The sequence below is a fragment of the Lates calcarifer genome, linkage group LG13 (genome assembly GCF_001640805.2).
Source record: "Lates calcarifer isolate ASB-BC8 linkage group LG13, TLL_Latcal_v3, whole genome shotgun sequence".
Taxonomy (NCBI): Eukaryota; Metazoa; Chordata; class Actinopteri; family Centropomidae; genus Lates; species Lates calcarifer.
The window spans coordinates 6668275-6685454 of record NC_066845.1 but is presented as its reverse complement, the minus strand read 5'-3'; the positions used below and the strand labels follow the sequence as shown (position 1 = coordinate 6685454).

At 40.2% G+C, this 17180-nt stretch overlaps 1 protein-coding gene across 1 annotated transcript; it reads right to left on the bottom strand.

Annotated features, from left to right (window-relative positions):
* Window positions 1-6844: 6844 nt before the first annotated feature.
* hsd17b3 (hydroxysteroid (17-beta) dehydrogenase 3) lies at window positions 6845-16089 on the bottom strand. Its single transcript, XM_018675255.2, has 11 exons — window positions 16082-16089; window positions 11365-11411; window positions 11093-11168; window positions 10843-10950; window positions 10657-10724; window positions 10037-10081; window positions 9724-9758; window positions 9515-9596; window positions 9366-9431; window positions 9108-9257; window positions 6845-8994 (listed from the first exon to the last, which is right to left on the bottom strand). The coding sequence occupies exons 3-11, from the start codon at window positions 11151-11153 to the stop codon at window positions 8851-8853; spliced, it is 759 nt and encodes a 252-aa protein (XP_018530771.1). The 5' UTR covers window positions 11154-11168; window positions 11365-11411; window positions 16082-16089; the 3' UTR covers window positions 6845-8850.
* Window positions 16090-17180: the final 1091 nt, after the last annotated feature.

Sequence of the window (17180 nt, the reverse complement as noted above, 5' to 3'; positions counted from 1 at the left end):
TGTGTGTCAAACTATGCTATAGTGGACCACCAACCCTAAAAAAGCAAAAAAAAAAAAAAAAAAAAAAAGAAGGTTACAGACATATCAAACTCATAGTTGTACAGTAATGATGAAAATAGTTTTTTATGTGTCGGTGAGTGTGCATTTGTGTGCTGAACCCCACAGCTGTGTTTGACCTCTTTCAGCTGCAGCACTGAGGTGAATAGAACCCCAAAGAAAGCTGCTCTGTGTAAGTGTTGTGTTTTCTTTAGCAGAAATGAGAAAGTGCTGATAGCTATCAATAAACAGGAGAAAGGACTACATGCCTCAACAGAACAAGCTGCTTGTTAAATAGTATGAGTGTGTGCGTATGCATGTAGACCTTGTGGGTGGTAGATCGTGAGTATCTCCACACACACACACACACACACACACACACACATACTGAGGCCACACATCTGTCACACCTGTTCAAATCATCAGACAGAAGAGAATAAACAGCCCTTTCTCTTATCCCAACCCCAAACCCTTCCCTCTCTGATTTTCTCTTTCTGTTTCACCCACAACTGAGAATTGCAGATCCCTATCTGTCTTTTTTTTGTAGTCATAGTCTGGTTCAAGTGAGATAGCAGAGAGGCTTAGCATTTTACTTACAATAGAAAGGCTCACCAATTGACTGACGGTGGTTGGAGGCTAATGGAGGCCAGCTAACATGGCTCAGTGGCAAACAAAGCTCTCTTATCCTTCATGTTAACTGCAGGATTCTGCCAAGGATGTGGAGTGAGACGTACAGCTTCCATGAGTGATCAGTGACAATGTCTCAAGTCAGTCAGATGATTGTATTTAATTATACCACATGCCGTGCGGTGCAATTTCCGACACCTAGACAAAGTGAGGAGAAATACCACCAAAGAGACGGTGTGTTATTCCAGCTCTCCCATTAGTGTCTTGTCTCTTTGTGTCAAGGGCAGGGTGAGAAGTCTGTTTATATTTCCTGTCACTATAACCTGGGTGTATGTAAGTCTGTTATAAACTGGACGGTCAGACAGGGCAGCAGAGGGACAGCCCTGGCCCTGAGGGTTTATTTGCAGAAGTCATACTGTGACACCTAGTTTGATTTGATTTGTAAAAAGCTGTGAATGAGTGTTGACCCATGCTGACCTGGGCCTCCAGGCTCAGGTTTCCATACATTCGCTCTGCAATGTGTTAAGAAGGTCTGCAAACTGTCGCTGATAAAGAACTAGCTCTTGTTCAAATGCATCAAACATTCAAGTGCTGGAAAGCTACGTATTTATCTATAACATTACATACCTTTTCCCGTACAATGTAACAATATTTTTGAACTCTGGGGTGTATACATACATTTAATTATTTGGGATTTGCTGGAACTAGCTAGGATCCAGCCATCATATAAAGTCAGACTTGACAGTTAGCTTGTGGGTAGCAGTGTGGTACTGTGGGTCAGAGGGGTGTGTTTTTCATGATCTCAGTTGGCAGAAACTTTTCAAAATATTTTCAAAAGACCATGATTGAGATCTAATTTATTAATTTTCCCTTTGTCCTCCTCCTCTTCACCTAACAACATAGGTGAGGGAGGTATGGTTGGAGGCTACAGTTCCCTATTGTGCTGCATTTGCTGAGCTACACCCACAGGTGAGTGATCCAGCCAAATCCAAAGGATTTGATTTAAATGTGCCTTGTAACGATAACCCTGTGGACTGTGTACATATTCTATATCACTCGGAAAATTTGTCACATTTCGGAGGACAATTTAACCTCCAGGCTTTTAAGATAAAAAAAAATTAGCTAATCTGCTTCATCAGGACTGGGTGGGTGTTATTTAATCCCATGTGATCAACAGGAACCAGGCAACAAATCATCATCAAATTCTAATTTAGATGTTGCTAAATCCTGATTGGTTCACAGAAATATGTGACAGCACCTTACTAACTGAGCATAAATGAAAATACAAATACAGAAATCTCTCCAGTGAAATAAGCAAAACAGTTCTACTTTAGGCAGACAATTGTGTGTTTGTGTGTGATCCCATCACTTGTGGCAGGGAGCTGATTTAGAAAATTAGTTGGAGGACCTTTAAGGCTCAAGAAACATACACCAATCAGCCATAACATTATGACCACTGGTGGATGAAGTGAATAACATCGATCATCTCGTTATAACACAATGTTCTGCTAAGGAACTTTTGGTCCTGACCTTCATTTGGATGTTACTTTGTCAGGTACCACCCACCCAAATATTGTCACAAACCAAGCACACACCCCTCCAACGGCAACAATACTCCCCAATGTCAGGAGCCTCCCCCAGCAGCATAAAAACTGCTCAGAAATATATCGAGGAACATGACAAAGAGCCAAAGGTGTTGACCTGGGCTCCAAACTCCCCAGATCCCAATCTGACCTGCCTAGTATTGCATCCCCTCATACAGGGGGACCTATTTAAAACAGCTCTAACCTGTTGGGGCTTCCTTTGGTTCCTGTGGGTTGTGGGATGGGGCCTCCATGGATCTGACCTGTTCTGGATCATCCACGATTCTGGTCAATTGGATCTGGGGAGTCTAGAGGCCAGGTCAACACCTTGGGCTCTTTGTCGTGTTCCTGGAGACATTTCTGAGCAGTTTTTGGGGTGCGGAGGGAGCATTATCCTGCGGGGGGAGACCCCTGATGTTGGTGAGTGTGTGCTTGGTCTAAAACAATGTTTAGGTGGGTGGTACGTGCCAAAGTAACATCCAGATGAATGAAGGACCCATGGTTCCTCAACAGAACATTGTGTTGTAACAAGGTGATGAATGTTATTCACTTCTGCTGTCAGTGGTTTTAATGTTATGGCTGATCCGTGTATATATTTAGTGTTCACATCTCAGGTCAACTGTAATAATATAACTATCTTTAAAGGTATCCAACTGGCCATCATAGGTTTTTATAGATGAGCAGGGTAAGCAGTTTGAATCTACGACCAATAAAAAAAACTTTTAGGTGACTCAGCAAGCAAACAACTACATTAGGGGGGTACAGAGTCTTCCTGTTGTTACGGTAACAGGCTGAGGAGGTCTCTAAATGTGAAAAAGAAGAACCCCCCCCCCCCCTTCATTAGGAAATTACACACCATTTGCCCCTCATTCCTATCCAGTTACCCAGGCAACTGTTAGCTGTAATTTGGGTTAATTCACTGGCTCCTGGGCCCTTCCGTTCCCCATTGTGCCCCATCATAAAAGAGATATAACACAGATGCACACACACACACACAGACACACACAGATTTGTACAAACTAAGTTTCTTATGCAGTTACGCACTCAGTAAGAGAGACTAATCCCCATTTTGTTTGCTTCTCCTCAACACAGTTAGGAATAGGCCGTGCGTGTGAATATCAATGAATTGCACTGAAGGAGAGGCTGTGCAAAACTAAGCTTAAATCTATTCATTCCCAACACCTGGATGGCACTCCAGCAAGTGATGAAATTCTAGACAGAGTTGCGCAGTTGTTAAAATTACAGTGTCTTATTTCGGAATTTCGCACAAAAAGACACTTGTCCTCTTTGACCCTGTCCTGTCCTGAAGGTGGGAGAGATTGAGGATGGAGGGAGGTCTACTCTTTTGCTTCTTTCAGAACAAAAGGAATGGAAAATTGTGTGTTTTCCCATGGGATAAATATTGAGAGAGCAGAGATATAAACGTAGGGAAGAAAGGCTTTTCTGACCTGCTTGAGCCTGTGTTGCACTGCCAAAGGCCTGTGCGTCACTTGATCCATTGTTTAGTGTAGAGAAGTCTCAGTAAGCAAGCGGCTGCCTCCCCGCTCCAGCTGCAGCCTCTCTACTGTTTATGTTTGCAGGGCCCTTCGCCTTGAAGTGAGGCTATACAAGCAAAGCCTAGCCATATGTGAGCACTGGGCCGTCAGAGAAGTCACTGGCCTTTTCTTTTCCCTCTTTCAATCCCCCTCTTTCTCTCTGAAACTCCCCCATTTCTTTTTTACCCTTTCTCTTCCCTACCTTCTATTCTCTTTTGTCCTCCCTACCTCCGTCCCTCTTCGTTCATCTTGTTTGCTTTCCCTCGTTGACAGTGCAGCCTGTTCCTGACAGCCTACTCTTTTGGAGAAGATGAAGGGTTGGAATTATCTTCTTGAGTTTCAAAGACCTACATCCTGGATGGGAGAGAAGTGGTAGGTATTATTACCCCTGTGAGAAATAATTACCCCTAAAACTCCTCTGTGAGAATGAATCTCTGTGTGCTCAGCAACAAAGTTTGAGGGACAAGGTGGTAATTATGCCACAGAAATATTTCAACTAGCATAAATATTCAAATATTTATGCTGGGGTGTCGCACTGACAAGTACCGCACATTAAGGAGATGGAAAACGCTCAGAGAGAAAGCCACTGATGGAAATATGGAGTCAAAAATGCATAGTGTATGTAATTGGCTATTGGGGTTTTAATATCTTTCCGATAATTCACTCAAATATTTTTATTGGGAGTTCAGCCGTATCCAGTGTTGGAGGAAAATTGCTATCTTGATTCAACAATTGCCATGTTAGACTGGATTTTTTTTTTTTCTTCAAGCATCAAGGTGAAGGAGTTCAGTCTTAAACTAAAACTTAGACCTGGAAAATAATTTGTGAGGTGGGTTTGGTGTATGAGTGTGCGCATGTGTCTGCAGGTTAGTGGTCCTGACCTTGGCTCCTGGGTGGGCTGCAGTGGCTGTGTGCTTGTCTTGGATCATCTTTGGACCCTTCTGTTTACTGAAACAACAAGCAAGCAGTGTCCAGGGAGGAGAGAGGAATCACACAGGGAGCATCCTCAAAGGCAGCACCTCTCTCCTTTTCTTTCCCTCCGCTCATGTACACACACACACACACAATCTTGCACGAACAGACCATCCTCAGAGCCCTGACCACCCACATAAGCAATGGTCATCCACTGAAATGAAAACAATGACTTTCCATCGACCCCTTCCTTAATGAATCTCTCATCTGCTAGAGGCGTTAGACATGTTGAAGCCACTTTCACTTAATATTTGTGCTAAAATATGATCCCACTGATGGTAAAACCATTATTCTGTGCATGCAGAAGAGAAGCTCTCCCACACTGATGGTCTGTAAAAGAGAACCATCTTGGCTACCTATAACCTGCTATTATGAAAGTAGTAATATTGACATATCAACTCTGAGCACCTCATTTGATGTTGGAGAGACTTTGAAAATGGTAAATTAAAAGGTGTCATAATGGGTTTGCACCAATAAATTGCAGAGCACCTCAGGTAAGGAAAGTCCCAGCTCTTGAGCAATGTGGGTAAACAACTTTTGATTTCAGCTGCAGGTGACACACACACACACACACACACACACTCAATCACTCACACACACTGCTCAGACTGTGGCTTTGATAGGAACACACACCTCCTGGAAATTCCCAGTGTGAGAGCAGCGAGATTACATTAATTTACACTGGTAGTTTAACTATACTTTAAATAACCTTTTTTACACAGACATTTTGATGATTTGCGACTTCATTTTGAATTTTCGAATTCATTTGGCTTTGTGCAGTAAAATTTCTCCTGACTTTGCTGTAGTTCCACTATATTCAGTATGATGTAATTAGTCGCAATAGATACTCCATCTGCTGTGCAGGAATACTGTCAGTGTGTCAGGCTTTTTGATAAAATGCAGGCTCACATCACCAGTAAGAGATAATCTGATCCTTCATCAATTTTAAATAATTGTGTTTGTGTGTGTGTGTGTGTGTGTGTGTGTATGTGTGTGTGTGTGTGTGTGTGTGTGTGTGTGTGTGGGCGTGTGAACTTCTTTTAGAGTGGTTGTGGGGTCCAGTAGCTTGGTGGTGACCAAAGTGCAGGACCCCACGTGTTTAAATAGCTGATCAAAAGTTAGGGTTAGACTAGGTTTAGGGTAGGGTAAGGGTTAGGATTAGGCCCTTGGTTGTAAAGGGCTAGGGAATGCATTATATCCATGACAGGTCCCCACAAAGAGAGGTGTAAAAGGTTAGGATTACATGTGAGCACTCTGCCTGCAGCAGACTCATTTTACAGCGTTTAGGAGGCACTATGAAACCTTTACAGTTTGTGCCCCCTGGTGGCCATATTGAATGTTACCATGATCATAGGAGTATTTCTTATGGTAAAACTATACAGTGCTATAGATGAATAAGTACATTTTGATACTTCATCATAAACCTTGTTCTTACATTATGTCAGACAAATAGTCAGGTATAGGGTTTCCTGTGGTCTAAGGATAAAGGATGATGTACAGATTGTAAAGCTCTCTGAGAAGATCTGTGATTTAAGGTGATATATATATATTTATTTATATATAGCTGTTATTAACAAAAAAAACAGATAGAAATTGCTACACAGTAATAAAAATCAATAAAAGTGACTTGACAATATTACATTTTATACAGTACATCTAAATGGACTCTGGAGACCAAGTTGTTGCGCTTTAGCCTCAGAGATCATTGCTTATATGAAAAGTGATGGCTCAAATGTTATCTTTCAGTTTCAGTAAACACATAGTTTAGTTTAGGGCTACCTTTTGAATATAATATGGGGAAGAGATTCAGACAAACCAAGTGTCTTTTTCCAATCAGTGTTTATTTGAAAGCCACTTTTTCAGAACCACACTGACAAGATGTTGATGTTTCCAAAGTTGAGGACAACTCTTCTGGCTGCAGGCTACCCCTCTAGGTCTAATTATGATTCATGGATGAAACAATATTATGTTATGTTTATGTTGCTGACAGCAATATTAAAATGGTTGTATCATTTAATTGAAGTGACCTTTATTTAGACATAGTTTGTTTATTGCATATCCACAATTATTTAAAAAAAATATGTGAAGCTGTTAGACAGATTCTGCCTTTATTTGACAGGGACAGTGAAGACAGACAGGAAACGGGGGGGAAAGAGAATAGGGGAATGACATGCAGCAGATGGTCCAGCCAGCCAGGAGTTATACCAGGGACTTGCTGCTCAGGGCATTTAGGCCCATGTCATAAATCCCCTACCAACTTAACGGTTGGGCCACCCCAGAATAAGATGATTTTTTTTTTAAATAACTTTAAAGCAACTGAAAGATGACAATAATGGAAGTTCATGGAAGAAACAATTACAGATAAACATTCATCAATTTTAAAAATACATACAAAATACATCCAGAAATTTACTGTACATGTAATTATCCATACCATGAGACATAAAATAAAATAAAATACAACAGAGTAACTTTGAAGTATGCAAAGACAAACATATCCTATTTATGCTGCCCAATTTTAAACATCAGAATTCCATAATGCAAAAAGCACAAGTGATTGCCTTTTCCATTACATACTATGAACTATTAATTGAATTTTATCACTTGCCAACCTATTGTGTTAATATAGACATATTTTTGTTGTCACAATAATCAATAATCATCAGATGAGATAAAATAAAGACTTTTATTCTCATGTGAAGATTTGCCTTTTTAAACAGTCACACCAGGCGTGGATCATCTGAGCTCAGGGTCACTCTGACCTCCCTTCTCTCTCTCTTTCTCAAGTCACTTTCCCTATTCCCTGCACTATCTCTCATGGGGAGGATCATTCATCACAGATGTCTAAACAGCCCAGTCAACCCGTGATTAGTGACTCTTTTAGGTCAGACATCTCGGTAGCACATACTAATTCAAATGGCTGTGCGTGTCTGCTTCTAAGAATGTGCATGCACAGATGAGGGAACGTTTGTGCATGCTTTAAACATTGTACATCATCCTGTAAGCAGCAGGCTATCAAGCCCAGGTCTCCCGTGTATTCTCATTTCTCAGGAACCAGGTAGAAGCTCATCCATTCTCTTCCGCCCCCGACTGGTTTTGTGGGGATCAGAACAGTGACTGACACCACAGCTAAGTCGTCTGGTGGTGTACTCATCTGATCAAATGTTTCCTCCATCTCAGAGGGGAATGGAGGATGCTAATGACAGTTACAGGTGCGTGTGTGTATGTGTGTGCGTGTGTGTGTGTGTGTGTGTGTATCTTTCAGCATGATGTATGTGTGGGTGAATAACAGAGCGGGACAGTTCTTCAGCTCAACAGATAAGGCGCCAGACTCATTATCACTCATGCTCCTGTAGAAAATTTATGACTATGGGGAACTGGACACACACACACACACACACACACACACACACACACACACACACAAACAAACCTGTCAGCATCAATGATTAGCCACATTAACTAGTTTGTTGCATTTACATGCCTGTCTAAAGATGTGCACAGAGTGCCAGCTGTGTGGTTTCATAGAAATAATGGTTTGAGGGGTTTTATTTAATCTGATGTAGGTGTGGTTGGTGAATGAAATGGCTTCTGCTTCATGAGTTTTGTCTATCAGAAAAAAAACTTGTTATACATATGAAATACACATACCTACACATGGGAAAGTAGGCAACAGATTAACAGATCTATTAATGGCAACTCATACAATAAGATGGAGCAGATGGGTCAACAATAGTAAGTCAACAATTAGACAAGTAAATAAGGGGAAACTTGCACATCACTGCAACAGAGCAGTCAAACCGTGTCCCTTTGGAGACATGATGTCCCTGAATGGCAATACATTTAAAGTTCACAAACAGAGGTATAAATCCCTCTAAACATATCCAAAAAAAAAAAAAAAAATTAAAAAATCATTTCCAAGGGTGGTTTACCCACAATGTTACAAACAGAAAGTACTATTGCATACTACAGCACCTAATAAGAGTATTTTCACAAGTTGCACCACTCATCACCATGTTTAAGTGAGAAACAGAAAACACAGATTTGTCAACACCAGTTCCATAATTATGATCCTACTTACACTGGGGGATTATCGTTTATTTATCCCCACTAATTTCAGAAGTTGCATTTGAGTCAGAGATGGAATGATGTGCTGTTCTCTTCCTCACATAGTCTTGCAGGCTGTGAAGCATAAACTCTGCAAAGAGGATCTTGAGAGGAATGGACTGCAGTAACCAGCCCTGTATGCCCACATCCACACACATACACACACACATTCATAATCACAAGGACAAATCAGTCTCAGTTACTAAGCATTATTTGGCATCATCAGATGGTTGTATGTAAGTCTTACCAGAATTATGTGATGGACACTTCCAAAAGTTTTGTCTCCAGCTTTGAGGTACTGCAGGGAATGTTTTACAAAGTCCTCTGGTGACAGAGTCACTAAATTGGTTTTTTGGTAACCTGCCATCCGAGTGGAAACCCCAAATGGAGCCACTGCCTGAGAAAACAAGAAGAATTGAGAAAAAGAGAAAGTTGTGATAAGAGAGAAATCACTTTAAAGTTAATAACAACTCATTGGAGTCTCAATACAAATCCTGACAAGCACCTGTATAATAATCCCTTTATCTTCATATTCAATTTGAAGACCTCGAGAAAATCTTTCCACAAACACCTACAGGAACATGAATGAGAGCATGACTGATTATACAGCATGATTTAGAAATACTACAGGTGTACTGATGATGTCGTACTTACCTTAGATGAAGCATACAGGGTGTACAGAGGGAATGGAATAGAGGCAATTCCAGATGAAATATTCAGAATCACCCCTTTTCCCCTGGAGAGACACAAACAAAAAACAATTTTGGTCTTACACTAGTGTCCAGAAACTCAATGTTAATCAGCATATTATGCTTTGATTATATTACACATTACATCTAATGAAGAAAACATGGGAAGGAAACCTGTTTTCCATGCCTGGAAGAATTATTTTGCACATCTGGAGGAAAAAAGAAAATATGTTCAGAAGGTTGTCTGAGTTCATTTGTCATTTGTTGGGAAGAAAACAAAGAATCCCACATGCTGTCCATCACTGTCCATCACTCACTTTCTTAACAATGTTTCAGTCCTCAGACATTCATCAGACTATATGAACTATGTGAACAATTGTCTATTGCCTACAAACATGTAACTAAGACTCTATGATGCCCAAGAACTGCTTTGAAATTGTGACTTAGATTTGTGTGAAAAAAAGTAAAAGCAAATACAGACTCTTACCTTGGCCATAGTTTTCACATTGCAGTTTAACACCTTCGTAATTGTCTGAAAGCACAAATAAACACGGGTCCCAAGTAAGCTATCTTTATTGATAATCAAGGGACTGAAAATGCTATGTGGGTGGATATGGTTGAGGAAGCGAGGAGTGTGATTGTCTGTGAGACCCACTGAGGATAAACACTTAGGTGAGGAGATCTGATATGAAAGTATTACCACTTAAAGTCACTTTTTGGTAATGCAAACTGCAATGCATTGCAAATATTGCAAATGGAAAACAATCTGTAGGTTAGTAGTTAAAAGTTCCCTGTGGAGCTTTAGAGCGCTAACAGTAATAAGGAACTGTTTTTCTATGAGCTGGGCCTGTTTTGTTTATCTCCTACATGTGCACAAGAATACGAGCACAAGCATATGGGTGATGTGATGCACAGTCCTGCCAGTGGTTTCACACCATTCCACTGATACTGGAGGCAGAAACACATCAAGATATACAGCAATATGCTGACACAGTGAAAAATACAAGGATACACACAATGCATTTTGGAATGAAAGTATAACTTTTTGTTGTTTACAAAAAACTTCACAGGGACTCCTAAAAGTATAACTGCTGAGGCACCACTGACCTGATCCAGCTCTGCACACTCAAGGAATTTGCAGGGGATGAAGCTGGGCAGAATGCCTACATTATTGACTGGGGCAAAGAAAAAAGGAAATCCAATGTCATAAGGGGAGAGCAGATATTACTATCCTATGTGAAGACTCTTTTCAAGCATTTGGTGTGTGTTGAAGCAATTTATGTTATGTCCTACCTAAAACCCCGATGCTGAGATCCTTAAGTTGATCCTCAATTTCACCAAAGACATTTTCCTTTACAAAGTCTGTTACTATCACTTTCACACTCCGTCCTGTTTTATCACCTATGGACAATGAAAATGTTGGGTCAGCAACATACTGCACATTGTATACTCTTCCAGATGACAAGCAGCACATGTGTAGATCTGATCCAATTTTTAATAGCAGACACAACAAAACAGGTAAATATAGAGAGTATATTTTTACCTATTTCCTTGGCTACCTGGTCCAGTGTTGCTTTGGTTCTACTCATGATAACCACATTCATTCCTTGTTCAGCCAGCTGAGGGAAGCAGTCAAAGAATAGCAAATCAACTAAAAAGAAAATATTTTAACCTACAAGATGTGTTGGGAGGGAAAGAACTCAAATACAATTTATTGTCTATTTGAAAATGCATTTACTTTTGGTTTCCTATTCTTCTGTTTAAACTAGTTGTCATACATGAAAGTAGTGCTACAGTATTTAAACAGTCACTTACCGCAAATGCATATGCTCTTCCTATGCCTTCAGAAGCACCGGTCACCACTGAAACAGGAATGCAGGGATTAGTGTTAATAATGAGTTCCATCAGTTTCCATTCTAAACACAGGGGGCACTGTGATTAAGAGCAGCACAACTTGATATCTCTTCCTCTGCTGACAGACAGGAAGAGAACTGTATTTTTTATTTGTTTAAACTATACCCAACCCATCCTGTTCTAACAGACTGTACTAATACAGCATGTTCTCCACTTCTGATAAAGATTTTGCTGAGAACAAACAGGAACTGCTTGTTTCGGAGTGCTCACTGCTCTCCCATCTCCTCCCGACCTCAATCGCCAAGATCACAGACTCTTTTTCTTTCAGACATAGAGTGATAGGCATCTATATTTAACTGGATCTGGTCCAGGATTGAGAGTTAGATTAAATAAAGCCAAGAGGATTTTGGATGGGATGCATTGGTTCAAACTGCTGTCAGTGTGGGAGCTGACAGGGAATGGGGAATGGGAATGACGTCTGAGACTGTCTAATAACTGCACAGATGCAGCAATTTAGCTCGTTTCCATATGTTCACTTGAGTTAACAAACTGAATGCACCTAAGAAATGGGTTTGGACCCCTTTGTTTAAGAGAAAATGAAAACAGCGTCAGATGACACGGTTCTAAGCTGCGAAACTTTTATAAAGTTCTCACACACTGAGAATAGATTGCACGCTATGGATGCATAAGATCAAACCAGCAAGATTGTATTTTTCCCGTTGAAGGCTTCCTCCACTGTTATCTCTCTGAAAAAGCTGAAACATGATATGGTTCTCTGGAGGACAGTGATTAACTCTGGCACACTGCCCTATCCTCACTTTTTCCTGACATTCAACGCCTCTAAAATGACAAACAAAAAAATCAATTGACCTTTTACTGAGCCCCATGCCCCTTAGTTAAGGTTGCTACACTAAACTGTTGTAGATATAATCCATTCACCCCCATTGTGTTGTGGTGACGGCAAAACATTCATAGTCTGGGCAGATAAAACCAAAACTATGTGAGTGGCGAGATACCATTACAGCTAAGTGAGAAGATATGTTTGTGTGTGATTTGAGTGTCACTCAATATCTCTGTGACTGGTCCCTGACAATAACAAAAGCTGCATATTTAGCCTGGGTCTTGATCCAACATTCCTTCGAAAGTACAATATCCTGTCACTCTTTGTTCTGGATATTATGGACACATTGGTTGCCGAGCAGCTGCAAGTAAACACCTGAGTACTTGGAATAGTTGGTGCCGAATATTTCTGACAGATTTCACTCTGGTGTTTGCCATCAGCACAGTACTGAAACTGCTGTCCTCTGCGTTACCACAATGTACTCCCTCTATTCTGGTATTTCTAGACTTGAGTGCTGCCTGTAACGCCACTGATCATAAAGTTTTATTGGTCTGGAATTGTATTGGCATAATTGAACTTGCTCTAAATTGATAGTTCTGACCAGTTTTAATTTTTTGTTGATGATTTCTTTCTGTGACACACACAAGTTATATGGGGTCCCACAAGGCTCAATACTTGGTCTCATTCTTTATATCTTTTAAAAAATGTTTCTGAAGGTCATCTGAATCGGAATTATCATTATCTGGTTTTTATTCATTTATTCTGACTCCTTTGTGAAAATATAACTAATATATTCAACATAAGTATTTCTTTTGTATGCCCTAATCTACAGTAAATATTCATTTGATAATGGTCAGTTCCTCCAGGTCTGAAGTAATTTGCTCCCAATACTGTCACATGTGAAGGAGCTCAAGTATCTCTGGGTCATGTTCATAAATAAGTCAAATAAAGCATGAGGTTAATATCTATGTGGCATCTGCAGTGCTGTGGGAATTTATTGGACCGCTGTGGTGAGGAGGGAACTGAGTCTGAATGCAACACTCGTAATTTACCATTACGTCCATATTCCAACACTCACCTATGATTGAGAGCTCTGGCTAGTGACCAAAAAAGGGTGCCTGGGCTCACCCTTAGGTTCAGCATGAGGAAGTCTAATTTGGAAAGAACTCAATATAGAACCGCTTCTCCATCACACTGATAGAAAAGCTGGAAGACGAGACAAGGGGGAGATATGTTTGGGCCATCTTGCTCAGCCTGCTGCAATCAACCCAAACCTGGATACGTGTAAAAAAAAAAAAAAAAAAAAAAAAAAAAATAGATTGATGGATCTGTAAAATCAGACAGCTGAGAGATCTTTCTGACATCTTAAAAAATGATACCAGACTGCTATAACAGAACTCTTCCCCCTGTTTGACCGTGGGTGACTTCTACTGGAATCTGATTATTAAAGCTGCTTAACAACCAATCAATTGCTTGTTCATCTTGCAATCTGGAGCTGAACCTGTGAAAGCATTCCTTAAAGAGGAGATTCAGATATAATGATTTAGATTATTATTAGTCAATAGGACAATGTTATGTAAAAGAACCCAGTCTTAAACAAGACCTCATTGTCTTGTCTCTTGTGTTTTCTTTTGACAGCTCTTCTTTGTTAAGTTTTCTCAATACAGTTTCTGTCTATTTTGTTTCAGTATAACATAACTGCCAATGAGTGCTGCGATTATACTCTGGGGGCAGCTGGGTGCCAAGTGTTTCTTGGTGTGATGAGCAGAGTGGTCCCTATTAGGAATAGTGTTTCTTAATGTTCTGTTTGTCCAGAATGCAGTCCAGAATGCAATCATGAGCCCACTTCATGCAGAGGCAATATTTTCCATGCTATGTTATATGCTGCAAGATGACTGGTCTTTAACAAAACCATCAACATAGCCATTTGTCACCAGTGATGTATGGCTATAAACAGGATTTATTGTGAAGGATTTACAGCACTTTTCCATTATGAAATGACATTCTATTATTGGCATACTAATGGGTGTGCATGTGTATTAGAACACTGAACATATAGAACAAGCACTGTGTAAATGTATGTGTGAATGTGTCAGTGGGTAGATGTGACCTGTAGTGTAAAGTGCTTTGAGTGGTCAACATGACTAGAAAAGCACTATATAAATGCAGTCCATTTACCATTTAATGCCATCATAAAAACAGACTGACCATCTAAATCTCTAACCTGGTTATTACTCACCACACAAAGTAAATGGTTGGGGCTGTTACTGTGTTGACATAATGTTCTGTGCTGACTGTCCTTACTGATCATTCATTCATTAACTATACCACTTATCCATTAAGGGTCGCGGGGTGTGGCTGGAGCCTATCCCAGTTGTCATTGGGCAAGATTCAGGATACACCGTGTACGGATCACCACTCCATCGCAAGGCCACCACACAGAGACAAACAACCATTCACACTCACATTTACACATACGGGTAATTTTGATCAGAAGCTGGAGTACCTGGAGACAACCCATGCAGGGACAGGGAGAACATAAAACTCCACACAGAAACTCGAACCCCCGGTTACTGTTTAGCCACACACACACACACACACACACACACACACACACACACACACACACACACACACAAGCATTCACTTCATGTATAGATTGTTTTTAGCTGGCCCATGGACCATGCAATGCATCTAAGGCCACTTGAAATTGAAAAGAGTCATGTCTAAAGGAGACGCACACTCAAAATGAGACATGAATGCAGAGGGACGGGGTTAATGCAGGCTAGAACATACTGTTCTGATGGCTGTTTTTCCTGTGCTGGAATGGAATGAAATTGGGCTTTGGAAAGAAAGGAAAGATCAGCCCAGTATTCAATGTTTTTTTTCTGAGGCTTCTCTTAGCACCGTGGGAGACTGAATACCCTCTTCAGAAGAAGCCAAAGGAAATCTTGTGAGTTGATGAGACAGCTCTGGGACCTGCACAGGAATGTTGTGTAATTACTGGGAGATGGTCTGAAGGGTGAGCCAGAGCTGACTGTGTATCCTCATTTGTATTTAGGTTAGATACAATAAGGCTGCTCTCAAGTTTAGAGGAAGGTTACAAGATTCCCTGTGTGATCTTATTACCCTTAATCCCCTGTGTCACACTAAAGGCACTGAGTTGTAACATGTAGGAAAGACGGGCCATTTATACTGTGCTGTGCTGTATTGACACTAGTGATGACACTGGTTTGACTAGTGTCACTGGTTTGACTCCCTTGTCATACAGTTATTATAATTTAACCGTAAACACACTGGCAAAGAACATTTTAGAATTTATGGTTTGTCATATCAGAAAAGAAAATGCAATTAAGACAACAATATGTTACATGATACATTAATAGCACAGATGAGTTTTTTCCCCCCTGCAAATGTAAGCAGCTGCTTTCACAGGTGACAAGTCAAAAAAAAGGTGCTAGGTTTACGTAAAGGTGAGCTTGTGTAACAGTGAAGAGTCTGAACAAGTCTAGAACTGGAAACTCCTCCTTTTAATTTACACTTTTGCAGCCAAATTTTCTTCATCCAAGTATCTGAAAAGTAAGCTACTGTCATGCACAGGCATATTTTGACACGTGTGCTTTCATTCATATTAATGTACTTACATGACCACAATAGATACATATGAATACACAAAGTAGTGTTATATCACAGAGAACATGAAAACTTTTTAGTCATAACAAACTAGTTATGACAGTGACTAACATCTATATTGTCCTGACGCTCCAAATCTTAGTCACAGTATGACTTACTGTAAGTCTGACACACAGCACACACATGCATGCACACACAGCTCACCTGCCCACTCTCCCTATAGAGGTGAAGAATGTCTTTGACAGTGGGAACCATTGTTTAGGAAAAAGCATCCTACTGAAAAGCAGCACTTTCACTCCATAGTACACAACTACTGCAGCACCCAGAGAAATGAAAAGCGGTTCCATTAAATCCATGCTTGTCCAGCACAATATGCTCCAGCTTTAAGCCTTTCTGTGTTGGTGTCTGCTCTCAGAGAAAGTTGTGAGTAAAGAATAACAGAAAGAGGAATTACCCTACCAGAGGACACTCCCATTTCAAGAACAACAGAATCTCACTCAGTATCTGACTTGCATGCACATGCACACACACACACACACAAACAGATAGTACATGTTTTGTTGTATTATAATGTTTTTTTAGCTCTAGAGGTTCAACATGAAACATGTAAAGAGTCATTTCTGAGAAACCAAGTCATTTATGGTAATAATTGATACTAGCCTAAATACCATGACTTTTTGCTGTAACTATAATGAAAATTATATATAGATCAGCTACACCATCAAAACCAGTTACTGGTTTTAATTTTGTAACTGGATGGATCAAGCCTTTTTCAAAACAGTGTTACTAGCAGCCAATGTGTCTTAAAAAACCCTCAGTAACAGGAGTCCACAGTGAAGCCAAACTCCAAATTATTTAACACAGAGCCCAAGTAATTTGAGAGTATTATTACTTATATTCTTACACACAAAATAACAAATGGAGCAAAACCTACAGGTCTTTCTACTCAAATTTGATAGAATATATGCAGGGTTATAGGCTGCCATTCACCAGCAAAGCTGTAGTATCAGGTTCTTCTTTATCAGGGGGCCACATGCTTTCTGCTGTCTAGATCAGATTTCTCCTTCTCCACTTCTCTATACTTGATAAAGTACCAAAATTCCTTATGCTGTGCCAGTTAAGATGCAATAATATGGGTGCTGTGGGTTCCACTATTTGGTAAAATGCCAGTGGAATCCACAAAAGCACAACAAAGATTAGTGTAGTTTGAAAAAAAAAAAAATGGTGTCCTGTTTTTTTTCCCTTAAGCAACTGTAATGCTTTCATTGGAAGTTATGTTCTGAAAATCACCTTACACTGTCAC

Coding starts and splice junctions, on each gene's coding strand:
- hsd17b3 (XM_018675255.2), bottom strand. CDS start 11,153: ATGAATGTGGTTATCATGAGTAGAACCAAAGCAACACTGGACCAGGTA. Junction 10,951..11,092: donor CCAGGTAGCCAAGGAAATAG/GTAAAAATATAC, acceptor CATTGTCCATAG/GTGATAAAACAGGACGGAGT. Junction 9,258..9,365: donor ATAAAGGGATTATTATACAG/GTGCTTGTCAGG, acceptor TTGTTTTCTCAG/GCAGTGGCTCCATTTGGGGT.